The sequence below is a fragment of the Prionailurus viverrinus genome, chromosome A3 (genome assembly GCF_022837055.1).
Source record: "Prionailurus viverrinus isolate Anna chromosome A3, UM_Priviv_1.0, whole genome shotgun sequence".
In the NCBI taxonomy this organism is placed as follows: domain Eukaryota; kingdom Metazoa; phylum Chordata; class Mammalia; order Carnivora; family Felidae; genus Prionailurus; species Prionailurus viverrinus.
Genome location: NC_062563.1, coordinates 24,031,635 through 24,051,240, shown reverse-complemented (window position 1 = coordinate 24,051,240; position 19,606 = coordinate 24,031,635). Strand labels below are relative to the sequence as shown.

Genomic DNA, 19,606 nt, shown 5'->3' with positions numbered 1-19,606 from the left:
CCCTTCTAAAATGCTTCTTAGGGACAGGACTCCTTGCCCACCTGTCCTTCCTTCATTGGAAATAGAGGTTATTCGTTTTGGCAGGTGGTCCCACAATTTCACCCTTGGGTTCTTTCATAACCTGCTCAGTAGGCTGTCATCTAATGGTAGTGACATACAATAGAGAGGCATGGAAAGGTGGCTGTGACCTTAGACATCACCAAATAAGCACATACTAGTACTTCATGGACACTTATCGAATTGCTCTGAGTTGCCCAAGGACACAGACTCTGATAGTAGATGATTCAGAACTCAGAATTTGACCTGGTCTCCTGACTTCTTAGTTGAAAGCATTTTCACTACCTTTGACTTTTGATTTCATATCTCTGATCTTTCATTACCAAAAGACAAAATGAAAAAAAAAAAACCACCTCATTCAGTCTGTTTCCTCCTTTGCACTCTTGAGTTTTTCTTTTGTATTTTGCACATCAGGGGATCCCTCTGATTCTCTAATTGCCTTCCTGTGTTTGGTTTATTTAAAGCATCTCTTTCTCTTATTATTAGCTGAGTAGAATACCCTACAAATAATGTTTGGGCCCTCCTACTTTCCAGTCTGATTCTGAGGAAGGTCAGTGCAGACAGAAAGAGACAAGCTGATCAGCATGGTCCACACAGGTAACAAAGTGTGATGCCTGGATCTAAGGCATAATGGACTTCTGCCCTCTAGACCAGTTTTGAGGGATCCACTCTAGGTGGATGGAAAGCATTCTTTGGTTTACACATATAGTCAATGAATGTCAGAGCCCTGGATGAGGCTAGTGGTGGGGCAGGCCTATTAAGAAGCACTAACACATTCCCAAACCAAAAATTTCTTCCAATATGATCACAGCCTCCCAGTTTATCTTCATTTTTATCTGTAAAAAAAAAAAATTCTCACTGTTAGGAAGTTCTTCCTTTTACCTAATCTGAATCTAGTCTGCCGAATTTTTTATTCATTTTCTTATTATTACTGTGGCTTTTCCTATTACTTTAACAGTCTCTTATCTGAAAGGTGCTTTGCACTTTCCAGATGCTGTCATGTGTGTGGTCCCACTTGATCCTGGCAACAACACCATGGATGAGTTAGGGAAAATCTTGTCCTCAGTTTACAGATGAGCAGAGGGAAACTAAGAGAAATGGTGTGACCTGTACACATCTTGTCGAGGGACCCACATGTAGCTAATAAACAGTAAGGCTAGGACTAGAAGCCTGATTTTCTGTCCTTGGTCTGAGTTCTTGTTCTAGATTACCACAATAGCCTTTAAGCCAATCTTTTCCACTTTCAGGCTTGTCCCACTCCAATCCTTAAAAGACGTTTTGGAGCAAAGGAAAGTAAGTTGATTGATCTTAGGACATGCCTAGCCTTATAATATGGTATAGTTTGACTCAAAATGAGAGGAACCTGTTCTTAATAGATTGCAGCCAGTGTCTAGAATAATTCTTGGCACATTCTAAGTATTTTTAAATTGATATTATTGTCTGTGCCCCACCCCCCACCAGCTTCTCAATAATGCTTGGCACACAAAAGTCAGTACCTTTTTTTGAAGAATAAATGAATACATGTCAGAGGAATAAATAAGGGCTGGGGACCACAAAGTGGGAAGGAGATGAGGCTCGCAGAGAGAATGTTTTAGAAAGAGGTTGGTATTAAAGATGAACCTTTGAGGGAGGAGAAGGACAGACAACAGTGAGGGGGCAGTCCAGACAGAAGGAAAACCAGGAACTAAGGCTCCACAAAAGCACTTGGCATGTTTGGGAAACAGCAGATAACTAGATGTGCCTGAGGCATCGAGTTACTCACTATTTCCAGTAAGAGTGTATGAGAAGAGGCTGGACAGAGGGAGGCTGAAAGCAGATTGTGAAACTGGCTTTTGTCCAAAGGCTGAGGGGAGTCATTAAAGGTCTGTGAGCAGAGAAGAGACCTGCTCAGAGCCGGGTTGAGAGGTGGAGGGACTGGGGCCTGTTCCTGAGCCAGCTGGGAGCTGGCTCTAGCCCAGATGCCTTTAGCTTTTTCCTAACATAACTCAGATCTGTGTACCTGTTTTAGGGAATCGTGTGTGGATAAAAGTTGCGAATCCCAGCTCCAGCCCTCCCTGGCTAAGGGATTTTGGAACAAAAGCTTTGGTTTCTCTGGACCTTGAGATTGATTCCATTCACATCCTTTGCTAGTTTTCTTTCATCATTATCTCATACATTTGTTTTGAAAGGCAACTTTGAACTAGGCTTTAATGACATATAGGAGAATGGCAAAGCCATATATATAAAAGGCAACATTTTCTCTCAAAGATCATACATGTTGTTATAACCAAGTAGGTAGAGAAAAACAAGGTCGATTAACAACTTTTGTTAGCCATAATAATTTTAAAACTCAATTCTATACCACACACACATGGGCACACTGTTCTCTGTGCCCCAAAAGTGCTGGGCCACAAAGATGGGGGTCATCTGTCAACTCTTTCTTGCCTCATCTGCCTCAACAGAATCAATTCCCAAGCCCCAGTGATTCTTCCTCCCAAGTAGATCCTCCGTGTGTCCACTGCTCCCCACCTCCACTGCCTCCTTCATGTCTGAACTTCTGTTATACCTCGTCTGGACTTCAGAAATTTCCCACCTGCTCAGCCTCTCTTGCCTGCCTCTAATCCTTCTTCAAATGGCAGCCAGAACGACCTTTTAAAAATAAATCTACACAGGGGTCAGTTCTAATCGAAGCAAATATGGCCAAAGCTAAGATTTAACAAAGCTGGGTGGCGATTATCCATGGTTGTTTTTATTATTTTTATCCCTCTCTGAGTGCTGGAAATATTCAATAATAAAAAAAATTTTAAACAAAAAATTTGAGCATGCTCCTCCCACACTCACCTTGCTTCAAATGGCTTTTAGGGTGAAGGGTTTTAAAGTACTATTAGTACTCTACTATCCCTTTTTCCTTTTGATTCTTATTATGGAAAATCTCAAATACATATGAAAGTAGAATGAACAGTATTATGAACCCCCTTGTATCCAGCACCCACCAGGCTGCTTAATAAGGCCTCTGAGGACCTGCACGACTGAGTCCTTCCCACCTCTCTAGCTTCCTTCTATCTAGACCATCTTCTTACCAAACTCTGGCCACCCTGGCCTTCTTTCTCTTTCTCTAATGTGCAGGCTCCTTCCCATCTCAGGAATTCAGTAAAATATTCTTTCTCTGGGGATGCTCATTCTTCCACCTTCACCCAGTCTTCTTCTACCCAAACACAGATCTCCACAGAGATGCCAGATACTCGGGGAAGAGCCATCCCTGACATCACAGTCTGTATCTCCTGTCAAACACATCACAGCGCCTTCTCCCTTTCCTTCATTCCAGTCAGTGAAACATCTAGTCTTCCTTGTCTGACTCCCCCACCAGGGTGTAAGCTGCAGAATTCTGGGGTGAATGGGGGGGGTGGTGGTGACAGGAACATAAAACAGTATTTATAATGTAATGTGAAAGATGCTGTGAGTGAGTGGTACATAGAATGCCATTGGGAGAGCCAGAAGAAGTCCACTCACCCTTGGATAGCCCTCCCCGGTGAAGTGGCATTCAAGTTGCAGTTTGGTGGATATTTAATAGCTCATCATGGACAGGCTGTGTGGGAAAGGCATTCTACAGAGGGCAGAGGGAAGGCACAGAGAGAGGAAACTGCAGGATGTATGCAGTCAACACAAGTAGGTCAGTAATTACAGTAGGTATCCTTAGGGTGGGGAGTAAAAGGGTAGGACATGCTTGACAGAAGAAAAGGGTAGAAAGGTGCATTGGGTCAGATTGTGAAGCATATTGGGTGCCATGCTAAGGAGCTTGGATTTAAAACTGGCAGCAAGGAGCCAGAAGACAGGCTCCCCACTCAATCCAGTCAAGCTAAAATTATTATGTATTTCATACTTTATATAATGACTTAGTGGCAATCTACTTCAGTCATCTACCTGTTACAGCTGAAAAACTGAGGCCTGACCATGCTCTTTATCTTCCCCTTCCATTTTCTTAACTCATCAGTACATCAAGCCCCAGGGGACAGAAAACTGTGGCAGGGTGGCAGGAAGGCTCTGGAAAGGGTGAGGATGATGAAGCCTCCTCCCTTCTCAGAGAGTGAATAAGAGTGTGGTCCCTGTCCTGGCCTGGGGAGGAGGCCTCTCCAGAACTGGAAAACTTGGATATCCCAGTGCTGACCCAAAACCCCAAATGTGTCATCTCCCTGGGTATGGTGATTGTCTGGCTTGTGGTGGCCTCCTGGGAATGGGCCAAGGACATGGAGCGGAGCGCCAGGGAGTTCCCGCTACTGCACTTACCACCCACTCAAGAGCTGGTGGCAGCCAAGAGGCAACGCACGCCATTAAGGTGTTTGTCAAGAAGCTAAGCTGGGCATTGTGGGCGATCCTGATGGCCCTTTTTAGACTGGCTGTAAGTGAAAAAAAAAAAAAAAAAGAGTGCTTGGAGGCAAACCAGAGTTAGCGTGGAGGGTGTAGCATGACAGAGAGAACCCTCCCTAGGAGGCAGGGACTCTAGGCTCCATTTCCTCTATCAACTTGCTCTGTGATTTTGAAGTCATTTCTCCCTTCAGATTTTATTTTTCTCTTCTGCAAAACAAGCATATTAAATCAGATGGTTTCAGAGTATGTTGACCAGTGCATTTTCTAGATACCTGAATGGTTAAACCTTCAATTTTGAAAATTTGAAAAATTAGTTACAACTGAGGTGGGCTCCGCAGCAGGGCTGGGAGCTCAGCAGTGTGGGTGAAGGAGGAAGCAGGGCTCTGGTGAGACAGGAGCTGGGGGGAACTGACGCGATGGTAGGGCTCATCTCTGAGGCATCACCACCCCATGATTTGGGCTGTCAGCAGTGACCAAAGATGGTAGCCAATCTCTTGCAAGAGAGTGTGGGAACAAGAACACAGACAACACCATTGTGAGGATGCTTACTATCTGCCAGAATCTGCTAAATGCTTCGCAGGCATGTATTAGTTTCCTATTGCGGCGGGAACAAATTACCACCAAACTTAGTGGTTGACAACAAAGACTTCTCATCTTAGAGTTCTGGAGGTCACAAGTCTGAAACAGGACTTACCAGGACTAAAAGCAAGGTTTCTGTAGGGCTGGCTTCCTTCTGGAGGCTCTAGGGAGAATTCCTACCTGGCCTTTTCCAGCCTCTAGAGACTGCTCACGTTCCTTGGCTTGCAGCCACTTCCAGCATGGCACCACTCTGACACCTGCTTCTGTTGTCACCTCTCCTTCTCTGACTCTGACCCTCCTGCCTCCCTCTTACAAGGAACCCTGTGATTACATTGAGCCCACTTAAATAACCTAGGATAATCTCCCCACCTGAAGATCCTTAACTTCATTACATCTGTAAAGACTTCTTTGCCATGCCATGTGAGGTCACATAGTCATGAGGTCCAGGGATTAGGATGTAGCCATCTTTGCAGAGCCATTATTTTATCTGCCAGTGTATCATCTCACTGAATCCTCCTCACAACCGTTCTTTCATTATCCTCTGTTTAACAAATGAAGAAAATCAACCTTAAGGAAGTTAGGTCATTTGCCCAAGGACAGAGAGAGAGAGAGAGAATATGTGCGGGAGGGGCAGAGAGAGGGGGAGACAGAGGATCCTAAGCCGGTTCTGTGCTGAGAGAAGAGAGCCCAATGCAGGGCCCAAATCCACAAACCATGAAATTGATCATGACCTGAGCCAAAGTCAGACGCTTAACTGACTGAGCCACCCAGGCACCTGATCTTAGACCACTCTTGATGCCAATCTACAACAACACAATGGAATCTCAATGCTGGGGTGCTGATGAACCCTGAAGTTAAGGTTAGCCAACGAGATGGGCAGGTGAAGGACCCAGAGATGATGGCAGCACTGAGGCACAGAGAGCAGCAGCTGGCTATTGAGCTAATTTTAATAGAAGGCTTTTCTAAATGGGTGACATACTTCCTGCCTTATTACACTAGAGGTGATAGTGCACACAGCATACCCATTCTTTCATGGCACAGGGTCATCACTCCTGACAGTGATAGGTCGTTACTGCAGTGGTTCTAAACTTTAGCAGGCAACCGAACCACCCTAAGTGCTCATTTTTCAAAAATTCAGATTCCCAGCTTCCAGCCACACATAGTCTGATTTAGTAGGGTCTAGGTTCAGGTTTGGGAATATGCACTTTTTAAAAATGTTTTTATTTGTTTTTGAGAGAGAGAGAGAAAGAATGAGTGGGGGAGGGGCATAGAGAGGGAGACACAGAATCTGAAGCAGGCTCCAGGCTCTGAGGGGTCAGCACAGAGCCCGATGCAGGGCTCGAACTCACAAAGCAGTGAGATCATGACTTGAGCTGAAGTTGGCCACTTAACCGACTGAGCCACCCAGGTGCCCCTATGGGAATCTTTATAATAGTGGTTCTCAATCTGGGGCAATTTTGCCCCCCTCAGGGAGACTTTCAGAAATGTCTGGAGACATCTTTTGTTTGTCACAGCCGAGGAGGTGGTGCTACTAGTATTCTATTTGAAGGCACTGGGGGTTCTGCTAATCATCCTACAGAGCACAGGATGCCCCCCCCCAACAAAGAATTGTCTGGCCCAAATTATCAACAGTGCCGAGTTTGTGGAACCCTGTTCTACAGCAAGTTCTGACCAGATGACTTTCCCTCTCCCTGAACACTTCCACTCATTTTCATTCAATAAAGATGTCTCCAAACCAGGCCTTGAGCTAGGTGTCAGGGAACAGCAGTGGAGAAGACCGACTATGGGCCCTGCCCTCAGGCACTACATAATCAAGAAAAGGAGACAAGTCACAACATGTGGTTACAACACTGTGTGATAAGAAATGTGATAAGTTCAGAGGTCATGGAAGGCCTCCCCAGAGAGAGGAGCTTGATCCAGATAGAAGAAACAACATTTCCAGAGAATGATCCTTCCAGAGAAGGATCAGAACACACTGGAACACAGAGTGCTAGGTGGGGAATGGTAAAAGAGGTTGCAGAGGTAGTCAGGCGCCAAGTCATAAAAGCTCTTTGTTTTTTAAAACTGCTTTACTGAGGTATAATCGACACCCCAAAGCCGTACATATTTAATATACGCAGCTTATGAGTTTGGAGATAAATACATACCTGTGAAACCATCACCACAATCTATGCCATAAACAAACCCATCCCCTCCAGAGATTTCCTCCTGCCCTCATTATTTATTATTATTATTTTGTGCTAAGAACACAAGATCTGCCCTCTTAGCAAATGTTTAAAGTATACAGTACAGTATTGTTAACTATAGGCACTATGCTGTACAGATCTCTAGGATTTATTAATCTTGCGTATCTGAAACTTTGTCCCCTTTGACAAAGATCTCTGGTTTCCCTGCCCTTGAAAGCTCTTGATGGAAAGTCCTTGAAGCCTTGCGGGGAATGGCACTTTCCATGCCCTCTTCCTGGAACTCCCTCACCTCCTTCAGGTCTCCCGCTCAAATGTCACTTCTACAGGGCCACCTTCCCTTCATCCTTTATAAAACAGTTGTCCCATCCCTCTTAGCTCCTCCACCTGCTTTATTTTTCATAGCACTTATTGCCAGATGGTTCTTCCACTAGACTGTAACTAGAAAGGAACAAGGGTGTTTTTGTTTGCTGTCACATCCCAGAGCCTAGTACACAGTGCCTGGTACATAGTAAAATAGGTCCTCAAATACTGAGTGAATGAATGAATGAATGAATGAACGAATGAACAAAGAAACAAACAAATACATCTGATGTTTAGGAAGTAGAACCAGTAGTTCTTTGGTAGAAGATGGACGTGGGCTGTGAAGGAGAGGGTGGAGTCATGGGTCATATGAGGCTTCTGTTGGATAACTGGGTACACGGTGGTGTACCCCACGGCATAGGGGTCACGGCAGAAGGGTATGGAGTTCACTATGATGTGAGATAGGGCATCACTTTTTAGGAGTGTGGTGTAGGCCATCCTGGGAGGGGAAAGGAATGCCTCTCTGGTTGTCTGACAATACGGAATGCTCAGTTTCAAACATATCTGCATCTGAATCCCGCCACTTATTAGCTCCGTGATTCTGAATGATTACTTAACTTCTCTGAACCTGTTTCCTCCTCTGCAGATTGGAGGTAGGGGTGGGGAGAGGGGGGCTTCCTATCTCATGGGGCCATTGCATTCTAGAATGCCTAGCGCAATGCCAGGTACATAGTTGGTGTTCTTATAACAGCATTATTGTTGTTGCTATAATCAGAACATCTCTGTTTAAAAGTTCTTTCCTATAATGAGTCAAGTTCTACGTCCTATAATCTCCTGTGCTAGTCTTAGTTTTGCCCTCTGTGTTAGCCAGAATAATTCTCCTTCCATAGCTGTTGGCTTTAGGAAGACTGGCATGTCCCCTGCAGCTCCCCATTCTCCAACCTAAATATCCTCATCTTCCCAAACAGGACATGGTTCACATGAGTGCTTCCTTCATTCTCCCAGCCCTCTCCCTTAGTCGTGTTCCTTTGTCACTGTCCCTCTGCATATACAATGTCCAGAACTGGACTTGGACCTTCTGTAAGTGTGGAGGTCATGCCTTGTTCCTGTTACATCATCACCCTAAATTATGACCTCAGCCGCCCAAACTCTTTGATCAGAGTCTTTTATTCTTTCTTCCTCATTCTAGCCCATGCTTCCAAAGCTGACACCTCTTTCCTGGTCCTTCTTTGTGGACTTCCCCCTCTGGCCTTTCTCATAATACCTTCTAGCCCACTGCAGTCCTGATCTGACATCTGATTCTAATCATTCTCCCATTCCTTCTCCAGACCTGGAGACTGGTCTGGGTTGGCCTCACACCCGAACAGGTGCGATGCTCCTGAATACCCCCAGAAGGCCATGCTGCTTAACAGATCCATCTCTCTCTCCTCCCCCACTGCTATCTGTTTTCCAAGACTGAACAGCAGCACTGCCAGCTGATCTGCTGCTTGCTGCCTCCAATGCCTCTTCTAATGTCACCACCGCCTCTGCTGTCTGCCGCTCTCTTCCCTCTTCGGGCCACATTTTTTCTCCTTGTTATTTTCTGCTCTCTCCTTTGCCTGCCACTACTGAATATCTCAACTTTGGCTTCTCAGGAACCAAAATCCCGCCTTCTGGCCGGCAAACCAATCACACATATTGTCTGCCATCTCTACATCTTTGGTTCAGCCCAGCTATTTTGGTCCCTGCTCGCACTCTGAGATTTTTCTCACTTTCCTCTGGGTTTACACCTCTTTCAGCACTTAAAGGGTGATAGACATCTTAGAGTTGGTTAACTGAGCTATAAAGGTCAGACTTCTGACACAGCTGGTGATTGGCTAATGGATCTAGGTGTCAAAAGAAGGAAGGTAGGTCATTGTATTTAAAACAGAATGGGGCTTTTTTCCTTTTGTGGATTTTATCTTTTTCTTTTTTCAGATAGGACAATGGAGCCCTATTGCCTCATCAAGCAAAGAAGTCAAACCACAATAGACTAAATTTCAGCAAATGTTCTTCTCAGCCTCTAACAGACACCAAGAATTGTGCTTGGTGTTTTCATGTGTATTACTCATTAAGCCTTCCCAGGATGAAATCCCTTCCTTGGTACCCAGGCAATGCCTCCTGGACCCACTGTTTGTTCGTTTGTTGGTTCATTCATTCATCCAGTGATGATCTGTTGTGCCAGGCACTGTTCTAAGTACTGTAGCAAATACAGGAATAAACATGACAGTCTCTGCTCCTCAGGAACTCAATCTAGTGGGGAAAACATATCAACCAACAGGTAGGGTGCACTGTGGTAGCTGCATTTAGAGTGGCAGAGAAGTGAAACAGTGCAGGAGTAAGGATAGTACCCACTAGTTCTGCAAAGAGCTAAGGAAGGTTTACCAATGGAAGTAACATTTCAGCTAGACTTTGAAGGATGGGTTTGCTAACGTGCATAAAGAGAATGGGTTTTGTAGGCAGCAGGAACAGCTTGCGAGTATGCAAGGGCAGGGAATGTTTTGGAACTGGTATGACTGGAGTATAGAAGACTTGCATCAACCTCAGGGGCTTCTGCCCAGAGAAGCCAGAGGACTTCCTGGGTCACAGAGCAAGTGAGTTCATTGCAAAGACTGGGTTCAGTGGCAGAAGTTTGAATTGTCTGGTCCCTGGCCTCTTAGCCTCTTTCCCATGTACATGCAGGTCCAGTCTCAATGCTCTGTTCCCTGGCTTAGAGCTGTCAATGACCAGCCCCTCCCTCTCCCATTTCCCTTCTTAGTGGTCTGCCCCTGAGCTCTGAGGATTGTTCCCAGTGAACCTGGGAGGGAAGCAGAACTTAGAGAAGGCTGATCCATTCTAGTGTTTGGTCCTGACCCGGACATTTGCCTGGGACCAGAGTCCTTAGATCCCATCTCCTGATGCTGCAGAGCTAAACTCTGTGACCTTCATAGTGCATCCTGTTTGGCTCTGAGCCACTCCTTGCTTGTGTATCCCAGAAAAGGAGCTGGGTAAACCAGGTTGCCCTTTACCGAAGAGGAGCTACTTTCAATTCCCCAAAGTGTTCAAAGGCTTAAGAGTAGGTTTATGCCAAAAGTTTCCTGTTCCTTATCTCTGGCCATAAACAGTAATGAGAGCAGGAGGGGAGAAGATTCTTAATTCCTGTGCTAGTTCAGAGGTGGGTGCTCAAAAAAATCCTCAGTTGGCTGCTTGGTTTCTCAGCAGTATCTGTCCAAAAATTCCCACGCATTTCCCAAATGCCATAATTCATTTTAGTTGGATTTCTAGAGAATAGACTCCACAGATAAGAAGGAATTTGATTTATTTTAGATTTGTACCACACCTCTTTCTGAAAGGGTTTGAGACAGCATACAGGTTGAAACAAGGTTTTTAAGTAAGACTTTTAAGGACGAAATAAAACTTGTGGTGAAAAAGATTAAGAAAGTAAGTTACTTCCAAGCATAGCCATGTTCCATATTTAAGCCATACTTTTGGTTGAAAGATTCTTTGGGGAAAAGGCCAAGAGGGGAAACCACTGGGTGACACAGTGTCCACTTTCTGAAACCAGAAAGCATACAGAATCTCCATAGGGAAGGGGCTCCTGGGTGGCTCAGTCGGTTAAGGGTCTGACTTCAGCCTAGGTCATGATCTCGCCATTCCTGAGTTCAAGCCCTGCGATGGGCTCTGTTTGACAGCTGAGAGCCTGGAGCCTGTTTCAGATTCTGTGTCTCCCTCTCTCTCTGCCCCTCCCCTACTCATACTCTGTCTCTCTCAAAAATAAACATTAAAAATAAAAAAAAAAAAAAGCATCTCCATAGGGAAAACATTTTCCTAAAGCTAAAGCTTGACAGGAAGAGCTGTGTTTGCACCTAAGAAAGCCAGGTGAGGGTGAAGAGTACACAGTTCATGTCAGCTGTCAGTCCTCCGCCTGTGGTACTCGTGGTGCTCCTGGTGCTGTGTGAGAGATGGTCATATCCATAGGCCACCTAACAGCAAGCAGACTGGACCATGACAGACACACTGCCCTCCATAGGACCATCAGGACTGGCTCTCGGCCCAGGGAGAATGTGGGAGGGTGTAGTGACTAGATTTCAAAAGGCAAAGGAGTCAAAGACCAAGTTTTCTACTTCAATTTTACAAAAGATAATAGAGACACCATCCCCAGCAATAGCAAACACCTTTGCATGATTATGTGTCAAGTGCATTTATTCATTTTACCTTAATAACAATCCTGTGGAGGAGGAATTATTGTTTACATTTTACAAACAAGGAAATTGATGTTCAATTTACCTGTTCGATCTCAGAACTAGGTGCCTCTTTCCCACTATATGCCCTATTTATTCAACCCAATAATTCATGTCTTTTTAAGTTTATTTATTTTGAGAGAGAGAGAGAGAGAGAGAGAGAGAGAGAGAATCCCAAGCAGGCTCTGTGCAGCCATGGCAGAACCTGACTTGGGGCTCGATCTCAGGAACCAACCACGAGATCATGACCCGAGCCAAGAGAGTTGGATGCTTAGCCCAATAATACTTAATTGAGGTTTTCATAAAGACAAGGAACATAACATGACATTCTGGCCGGGAGGATGTGGTGCAGGAATGTAATGCTTTGATGACATAATTTAATCTGGGAGTAGAAGCTGAGACCTGGATGATCAATGGGTAACTTAGCTGCCCTGTCATGTCCATTTCTAGATGATGTATTTGAGCTTTTTGGCTGATCCTAGGCCACAGTCAACTCACAAGTGATTCTCTGTAATTTGCCCACTTTATAAACAGATCATTGCATACCGCTTCCCTCCATGTCTCTACTTTCCAGCCCTCTCATCACCACGCTCCCCTCCCCCCAATTCCCGTCATTTGAAACACAAATCAGGATGTGCCGTGCTCCTGACACCTCCTGCCATTGCACATGCTTTTTATCCCTCAACACTTCTCAGATCCCTCTCCACCCGGAAGCCTTCCCTGAGTTCCCCTCTCTCCCTATGCCCACCCCATGTGGAGAAGGCACCTCCCCTTTGTTCTCCCATAAAGACCTGTACATACCTGACTTTTAGAGCTACGTTTTCATGGTGGATTTACTGGCTGGTCTGTGAGCAAATAATGCATCTTTATATCCCCAGAGCCTTGCAAGGTGCCTAGGGTGTAGGAAGTGCCCAGCAGTGTTTATTGAACAGACATAATGAGCAGCTACTGTGTGTCACACACTTCTGGGCACTGGATATAGAGAGATGGGTAGAACACAGACCCTTCCCTTGAGGCACTCAGAGTCTGGCACGTGAAGTCATGATTAGAGCCCAACATTGTAAGATCTATACTATCTATAATAGGGGACTTAGGGAGCACAAAAGAGGAAGAAAATAGCTTAGTTTGGAGAGTGATGGAAGTCTTCTAGAAGTGGTCACTTATGAGCTGAACCTTAAAGCAATGAAAAGATTTTTGCCTGAGGAGTATCCCAGGGACAGGGGAAAAACGCACAAAAGCATAAAAGAGATTCAGTGTTTGGAAAAGTGCAAGAAGTACTGATATCCTTTGCCATAATTTGGAGCAAAAAACATGGTCTAGATTTCAATATGAAAGACATTAAGTTGTCGCGCTGTTGTAGATGTTAAGGCTTTAGTGTTGTGTTTTATTTTTAATCAGTCAAATGCATTTTATCACAAGGCAGTAAAGATGTTAGTCACCTTAGATGAAACAAATAATAACTTATTTATAGTTTCTGGTCTACTTGCTTCCCAAAATGGTTTCCTTTGACTTGTAATAACAGACACATCCACAATAAGACTTGTTCATATAGAAACAAGCAAAAATTACAAAGGGAATAATATCGCTTACTAAGTTCTTTCTCCTTCATTAAATCACTTGGTGTTCAGGATAATCCTCTGAGGATGGGCCACAGCTTCTATCTGGCTCAGAGACCAGCATGTAGGAGTGTTTCTGTAAATGCTTGTGGGTTCAGTAGACCCATGGAGGTTTTCTTCATTTTCCAATTGATGCCACATATATTTCCTCATGCTCTGGTTTCTTCAGGCTTCCCTCATGCTTGTCAGTGGGAATAATCATCTCTACTTTGCTGTCCTTCAGAGCCATTGTCTGTGTGAGCTTTTTCATCCAAACTACTTTCAGATGCTCTTGCCCTTTGAAAATTTTCCTCCATTTTTTAAATGACTCCATGCGTAAAACTTAGAAAACAGAAATTCTCCCCCATGATACTATAACAAAGGCTATTCATGGTTAATTATTTTTTTATTAAAAAAATATTTTGACATCACTTCAGACTTTCAGAAAAGTTTTCAAGAATGGGACAAAGAATTCCTGAACACTCCTCACCTGTATTCCCCAGTTCCTAACACTTTACTACATTTGTTTCTTCTCTCTCACCTCTCTCCTCTCCCTCTCCATCTCTCTCTCTTTTCTGAATATGTTTAAGAAAAAGTTGCAGGCATTGTGCACCATTATATAAGCCAAAACACCTCAGTGTATATTTTCTAAAAACAAGAAATTCTTTTACATAACCATACTATTATTTTTTTTATTTCCATGTGTGCCCTTCTATGCTTTTTTCTATGCATACATTTATGTACTTATATTTAAATTAAGTAATGCATTGTTTATATATACTTATAATGGCTTGCTCTTTTGGAGGAGTTAGCAATAGACTGTATATAATCTCATGCCAGTAAATATTCTACAGCATGATTCCTCAGCAGACTCTGACTTTAGACACGATGGTTTCTGGGTGGCCCATTTTACCAGGTCACTCTGCTTCAGAGAAGGAACCATTCTTGTGTTCTTGCATGTCTAGTCACATATCAGTGGAAGCCACTGTATAAATGAGTAAAGAGGCAGGGTCCTGGAAAGCCTTGAATGCAAATTTGATCTTTATTCTGTAGCCAGTAGAGATCCAATGAAAGCTTTACAGCAAGGGAGAAAGCCAACAAGAGCTGGGTTTTCTGGAGATTATTTGCCAGTGTGTGCAGGAAGGAATGAAGGGGGAAGCAATCGGAGCATGAGTCCATAGGTCCCTTCGGTAAAATGATCCCTAGTTTCAAGGGCAAATCTCCACCTAGGTGGAACAGAGCCTTCTCCAGCATAATGCATCCTTCTCTTTCATGTGTCTTTCAGAACTGGTTAAAGTCATATGGCTATCTGCTTCCCTATGACTCACGGGCACCCGCGCTGCACTCAGGGAAGGTCTTACAGTCAGCAGTCTCCACTATGCAGCAGTTTTATGGGATCCCAGTCACCGGTGTGTTGGATCAGACAACAATCGAGTAAGATTCGTGTAGGGCATTATGCCTTCGAACTTTCCAGACATACATTTGAGTTCACATTTGTCATGGCCCCACGTATGTACCATGCCCATCCTACCTTCCTATCTTTCACTCCTGCAGGATCATCCTGGGAGGGAATACCCCAAGGTGCCCCTTCCTATGTGAGCTGGGGAGGTACTCTGCCCGAAATTTGCTGTGTGATCTTGAACAAGTGTCTTATCCCTGCTGGACCTCAGTTTCCTTTTGAGCACAATAAGAGGTTTGGTTGGAGATGGTCTTAAACCTCCTCTGACTCTAAAAACTTTTGGCTTTATGAATCACCCCTCTGGCATTCCCTGAGATGTACACATCTCAGCTGATACAAAGAGCTCTTGAATGATCAGGAGCTGGTAGCTCTTGTTCCACTTTTTCCATTTATCAAATATTTGCTAAATGCCTACGTGTGCCAGGCACTGGACAGGATCCTACGATCTCTCCCCTCCAGAGGCTCACCGCATCGTGAAAAGTACAATCATCTAGCTGCACCAGTCTGGAACTCAGGAGGAAACACTTGTTTTCAGGGAGATACTTAGGAAGTAATAACAAAATGAGCCAGACCATGGGGACGGTCACATTTACTCAGGGGGGAGCACGAAGAAGAGGAAGGGACGGGTGCCGAGAATGGAATCCTCATGATGCAAGCTGAAGAGGAGCGGCCAGAGCAATGGAGGAAGCCAGGGGCTATGTGTCACGGTAGAGAAGCGGGGATGGTGAGCGGGCCGGCTGCTGCAGAGTGATCACTTAGGAGATCCAAAAGTGTCAGCCGAGTTTAGCAGCCAGGAAGCCCTTGCAGGGTCAGACTGCAGGGGGTGGAAGGGGAGATGATGAGTAGAGATGGCAAGTGTAGGCAAGACTTTCTAGAAGCCTATCAGTGAAGGACAAATAGAAGGTAGTTTGTTTGAAGATCAGAGAGAGTTATGTATCCTCACATTTGTTTAGGAAATAGCCATAAAAGTCATTAAAGCAGCTGAAGGAAAGCCATTGCCCATTGCTGCAGTGAGGGCATGGCAGAGAGCCCGGGGGAGCTTCCCAAGGAGGCGGTGAGCGGTGGGGTCCTGAGCAGAGGTGGAAGCAGGGAGCAGGGCCCCATGAGGGGGTGTGGGGAGGTGGTGGGTGGGGAACAGAGAATCCAGCTGATTGTGGATCCAGGATCAATCCTCCCCCCGCCCCCGGAGGGTGAGTCACTCACTCCTTGAGAGATTCATCTCTCTGGGTCCCAGCTTGTTCAGTTACAAAGGGGGGTGTTGGATTACGACTCTCAGATTCTAGATCCCATTATTCTAAGCTGTTAACATTTGGTGAGTCTGGGGTTTTATGATCCTATAATTCTGTAGGAACATTTTCTATTCTTCGGATTCTCTGACTGCAAGATTGTGAACTTCTGAGACAATATGTTTGACCGCTGCTATGGTATCGTGAGGACAGTGGAAGCCTTGGCCCTGTGGCCTCGTGTGGCCTCGTGAGTGAGTTGGTTGAAGACAGCCCGGCCGCCTTTCAAAGTGGAGGTTATTTTGAGGGCTTTGTGCAGGCTTCATGGCAGTGCGTCCTGGGGCAGGAGCACTGATGTCTCTGCTGAGGCACCACCTGGCCTTGGGTTTTACTCTGTTCCAGAAAGCCCCAGGCCTGTTGGACAGGGTTCAGAGAGTGGCAGGTGGACGGAATGATCTGAGGGAGGAGGATGGCATTTCCCACTTGCATTTCTGCCCCCACTTTTTTGTAGGAAGACGGGGGGAACGCTGTTTGGGAGGCACGAGAAGGGAGAATGCGCTCATGCTTAATCCCAGACCTGAGTGGGGAGGCTGTTTGGGGGTAGAGTTTAGAGACCTTAGTTTCCCTTCCAGCTCTGTGACCTTGGGCAGTCACTGCCTTTCTCTGGGCCTCTTTCCTCCCTGGGGGCCCTTCCAGGTCTAGCTCAGCCTTGCTGTAGCAGAGGTAGCTCCCCATTCTTCCCAAGGACTGTCAGTGAAAGAAAGCGAGATTAGCGTTTTAAAGTACTAATTTTTGAGTGCCTACCTTGGGAAATGTTACACATTGTTCACCACTCATTCATTCCTTCATTCAACATATCCTGTAACCCAAACCTGTGCTAAGCACAGGCTTTTGTTTGTTTGCTTTTGTTTGTTAAATTGCATTCATTACTAGTTCACTTATTCATTCAACTAAGTTCCAGTCCTGCCTCAAAGCTATATTTTGCAAGTTACTTGATTTATCTGTGTGTCTTTTCCCTCATCTGCAAAATTGAGGATAAATAGTTTCTGGCTACCTCACAGAGTTGTTTCAAGAATCAAAACATTTCTTTAAAAGAACACAGACACTGTAACAATTAGAAATGTTTATACAAATACATGATATTATTATTATTATGTCTTTTATTATTCATTTCTGAGTACAGGCACTCTAGGCAATATGAAGCATGCAAAGATGAGTAAGACCTGGTTAAGTCCCTCAGGGGGCTTTTAAAAAACTATTTGGTTAAAATAGTCTCTATATTGCCAATGACAACTGCTTTCAACAACCGTACCTGAGGTAGACTGTTTTCCCCTCCAGCAATCTCAAGCTAGAGTTGGTCATTGGGCCAGCACAGGGAAATAAAATGCAAGGATGACCTGGGCTCCAATTTGCCATGATCTTTTAAAATATCCTACCCTGGCCTTTTTTTTTTTTTTAACGATGTCCCAGACTCACTAATCCCGAAATGTAACTTAACCTGACAACAAAGAGTTATCAGGATTTACTTAGTTCCAGGCACTGGACTAGCTTCTGGGGACGCAATGATGAATATAATAACATTCCAGTCCTCAGAGAATTTGCCATTTATTAAAGGTAATGGAGGGGCGCCTGGGTGGCGCAGTCGGTTAAGCATCCGACTTCAGCCAGGTCACGATCTCCCGGTCCGGGAGTTCGAGCCCCGCGTCAGGCTCTGGGCTGATGGCTCAGAGCCTGGAGCCTGTTTCCGATTCTGTGTCTCCCTCTCTCTCTGCCCCTCCCCCGTTCATGCTCTGTCTCTCTCTGTCCCAAAAATAAATAAACGTTGAAAAAAAAAAAAATTTAAAAAAAAAAAAAAAAAAAAAAAGGTAATGGACTAATAGATTTAAAATCACAATACAGCACACTAAATGCTGCAGAGAATTCTAAGTCTTACAGTCCTACAATCCTACACATTTTGAACATCTATAGCAAAAAGGAATTTGCTGTCTTACAAGCTATGCCATTCTACTTTTGGGTAGTTCTGATTCATTCATTCATTCATTCATTCATTCATTCAACAAATCATTATTGAACATCTTCTGTGTCAGCCACTGTACAGGCAAGGTTCCTATCCTCATGGAACTTAGAATCTGCTAAGAGAGACAAAGACTAAACAAAAAAGTGAATATATTATATCATTTCAGGCAATGACTAATGCTATGAAGAAAAATGAAGCAGGATAAGCAGATAGCGGCAGGATGGGAGGAGGAAGCTATTTCAGATAGGGTGGGCAGGGAAGTCCTCTCTAAAGGGGAACGTTTGAGCAGAGACCTTAATGAAAAGCAAACCATGTGAAGAAGAAGAGCATCGCAAAGCAGAGGGAACAAAGGCCCTGAAGTGGGAATAATCTTAGCATGTGCAAGACACAGCAAGAAGGCCATTGTGGCTGGAGCAGAGTCTATGAGGGGGAAGGAGGGGGAAGATGTCGTCTGACGTGTAGACAGGAGCTTGATTGTGTGCGTCCCTGTGGACCAATGTGAGGAGTTTGGATCTTATTCTAGGTGTTTGGGGGAAATCATTGAAGGGTTTTAAACCAGGGAGTGATGTGATCTAATTCCATTTACAGAGTATTTCCACATATACCCCCTCCTTTGAGGCTTTCTATAACCTAAGGACAGTGAGAGCTGTGATTCTCGTGTGGCAGAGGAGGAAACTGAAGTTCACAATGATCGTTTGCTTGGGCTCCTACAATTAGTGGTGGAGCTAGAACCATCAAGCCTGTGTCTCTGACTCCCAGGCTCTAATTCAGCCCTGTGTTGGCATAATCAATTGTAAATGAATGAATTAAGTAATCAGTCTATTGTGTTCCTGTGGGGGAACCCCTCAGAGCCAGGGCCCCAGAGTCTAGCATCAGGATGCACACTGCTATTTAGACTGCAATGCCTTCCTAGAGTGTCCCGTGACCACAACACGTGTGTGTGTGTGTGTGTGTGTGTGTGTGTCCTCTCTCTGCCCAGGTGGATGAAGAAACCCCGCTGTGGTGTCCCTGATCACCCCCACTTAAGCCGTAGGCGGAGGAACAAGCGCTATGCCCTGACTGGACAGAAGTGGAGACAAAAACACATCACCTACAGGTGCTTTCACTACCTCTCCTCTTCCGTGGCTTTGGCTTCACCCACACTCAGTTTTGTCCTGGCCTGAGTTTCAGAGGTTCACGGTGTAGGTGGGTCTGTGATCAGGGTGAGAGCCAAGTATGCGGGCATCAGGACCAGGTGCTGAAAGGCTATCACTTTGTCCCCCTTGTGGCTTCCAGAGGATGCCGTATCTCGAACTTCAGGTTTATTTGGTCCTTTGGGGGCTCATTAGCTGTGTCCTGTTTAGAGTCCTACAGTTTGAGAAAGTGGGATAGGGATTGTTCAGCAACTCTCAGCTGTGATAAAGAGCCATGGCTGAACTCACTCTCCCTATCACTGCTTGCCAAACCCCACCCACTTCCTTTTATCTGGATCCCTTCTCCACTTAGCCTGACAGACTTCACCCAAACTTCCCAGCAGAGCTCCAGTTGTTAGCAGACTCACTCCTGAAGTGTCTGGGGAAACCAAGGGCTGAAGAGGATCAGCCTCCAAGTCAGACCAGTGACCAAGGA

The 19,606-nt window shown here is 45.0% G+C and overlaps 1 protein-coding gene and 1 long non-coding RNA gene across 6 annotated transcripts in view; one reads left to right on the top strand and one right to left on the bottom strand.

The window, feature by feature from the left end:
* MMP24 (matrix metallopeptidase 24) overlaps positions 1–19,606 on the top strand; it is a 73,600-nt gene that overhangs the window by 32,937 nt on the left and 21,057 nt on the right. For 2 of the 5 annotated variants that reach the window (XM_047851785.1, XM_047851782.1), the window contains exons 2-3: positions 14,585–14,733; positions 18,978–19,094. In XM_047851785.1, the coding sequence (XP_047707741.1) occupies positions 14,678–14,733; positions 18,978–19,094 (173 nt within the window). In that variant the 5' untranslated portion in view covers positions 14,585–14,677. Of the gene's footprint in view, positions 1–8,675; positions 9,353–14,584; positions 14,734–18,977; positions 19,095–19,606 lie in introns of those variants that run through there. The other 3 variants (XM_047851784.1, XM_047851783.1, XM_047851786.1) reach the window with 3 other exon arrangements.
* Positions 1–19,606, bottom strand: part of LOC125161752 (uncharacterized) — an 86,632-nt gene that overhangs the window by 50,011 nt on the left and 17,015 nt on the right. The window lies entirely within an intron of this gene.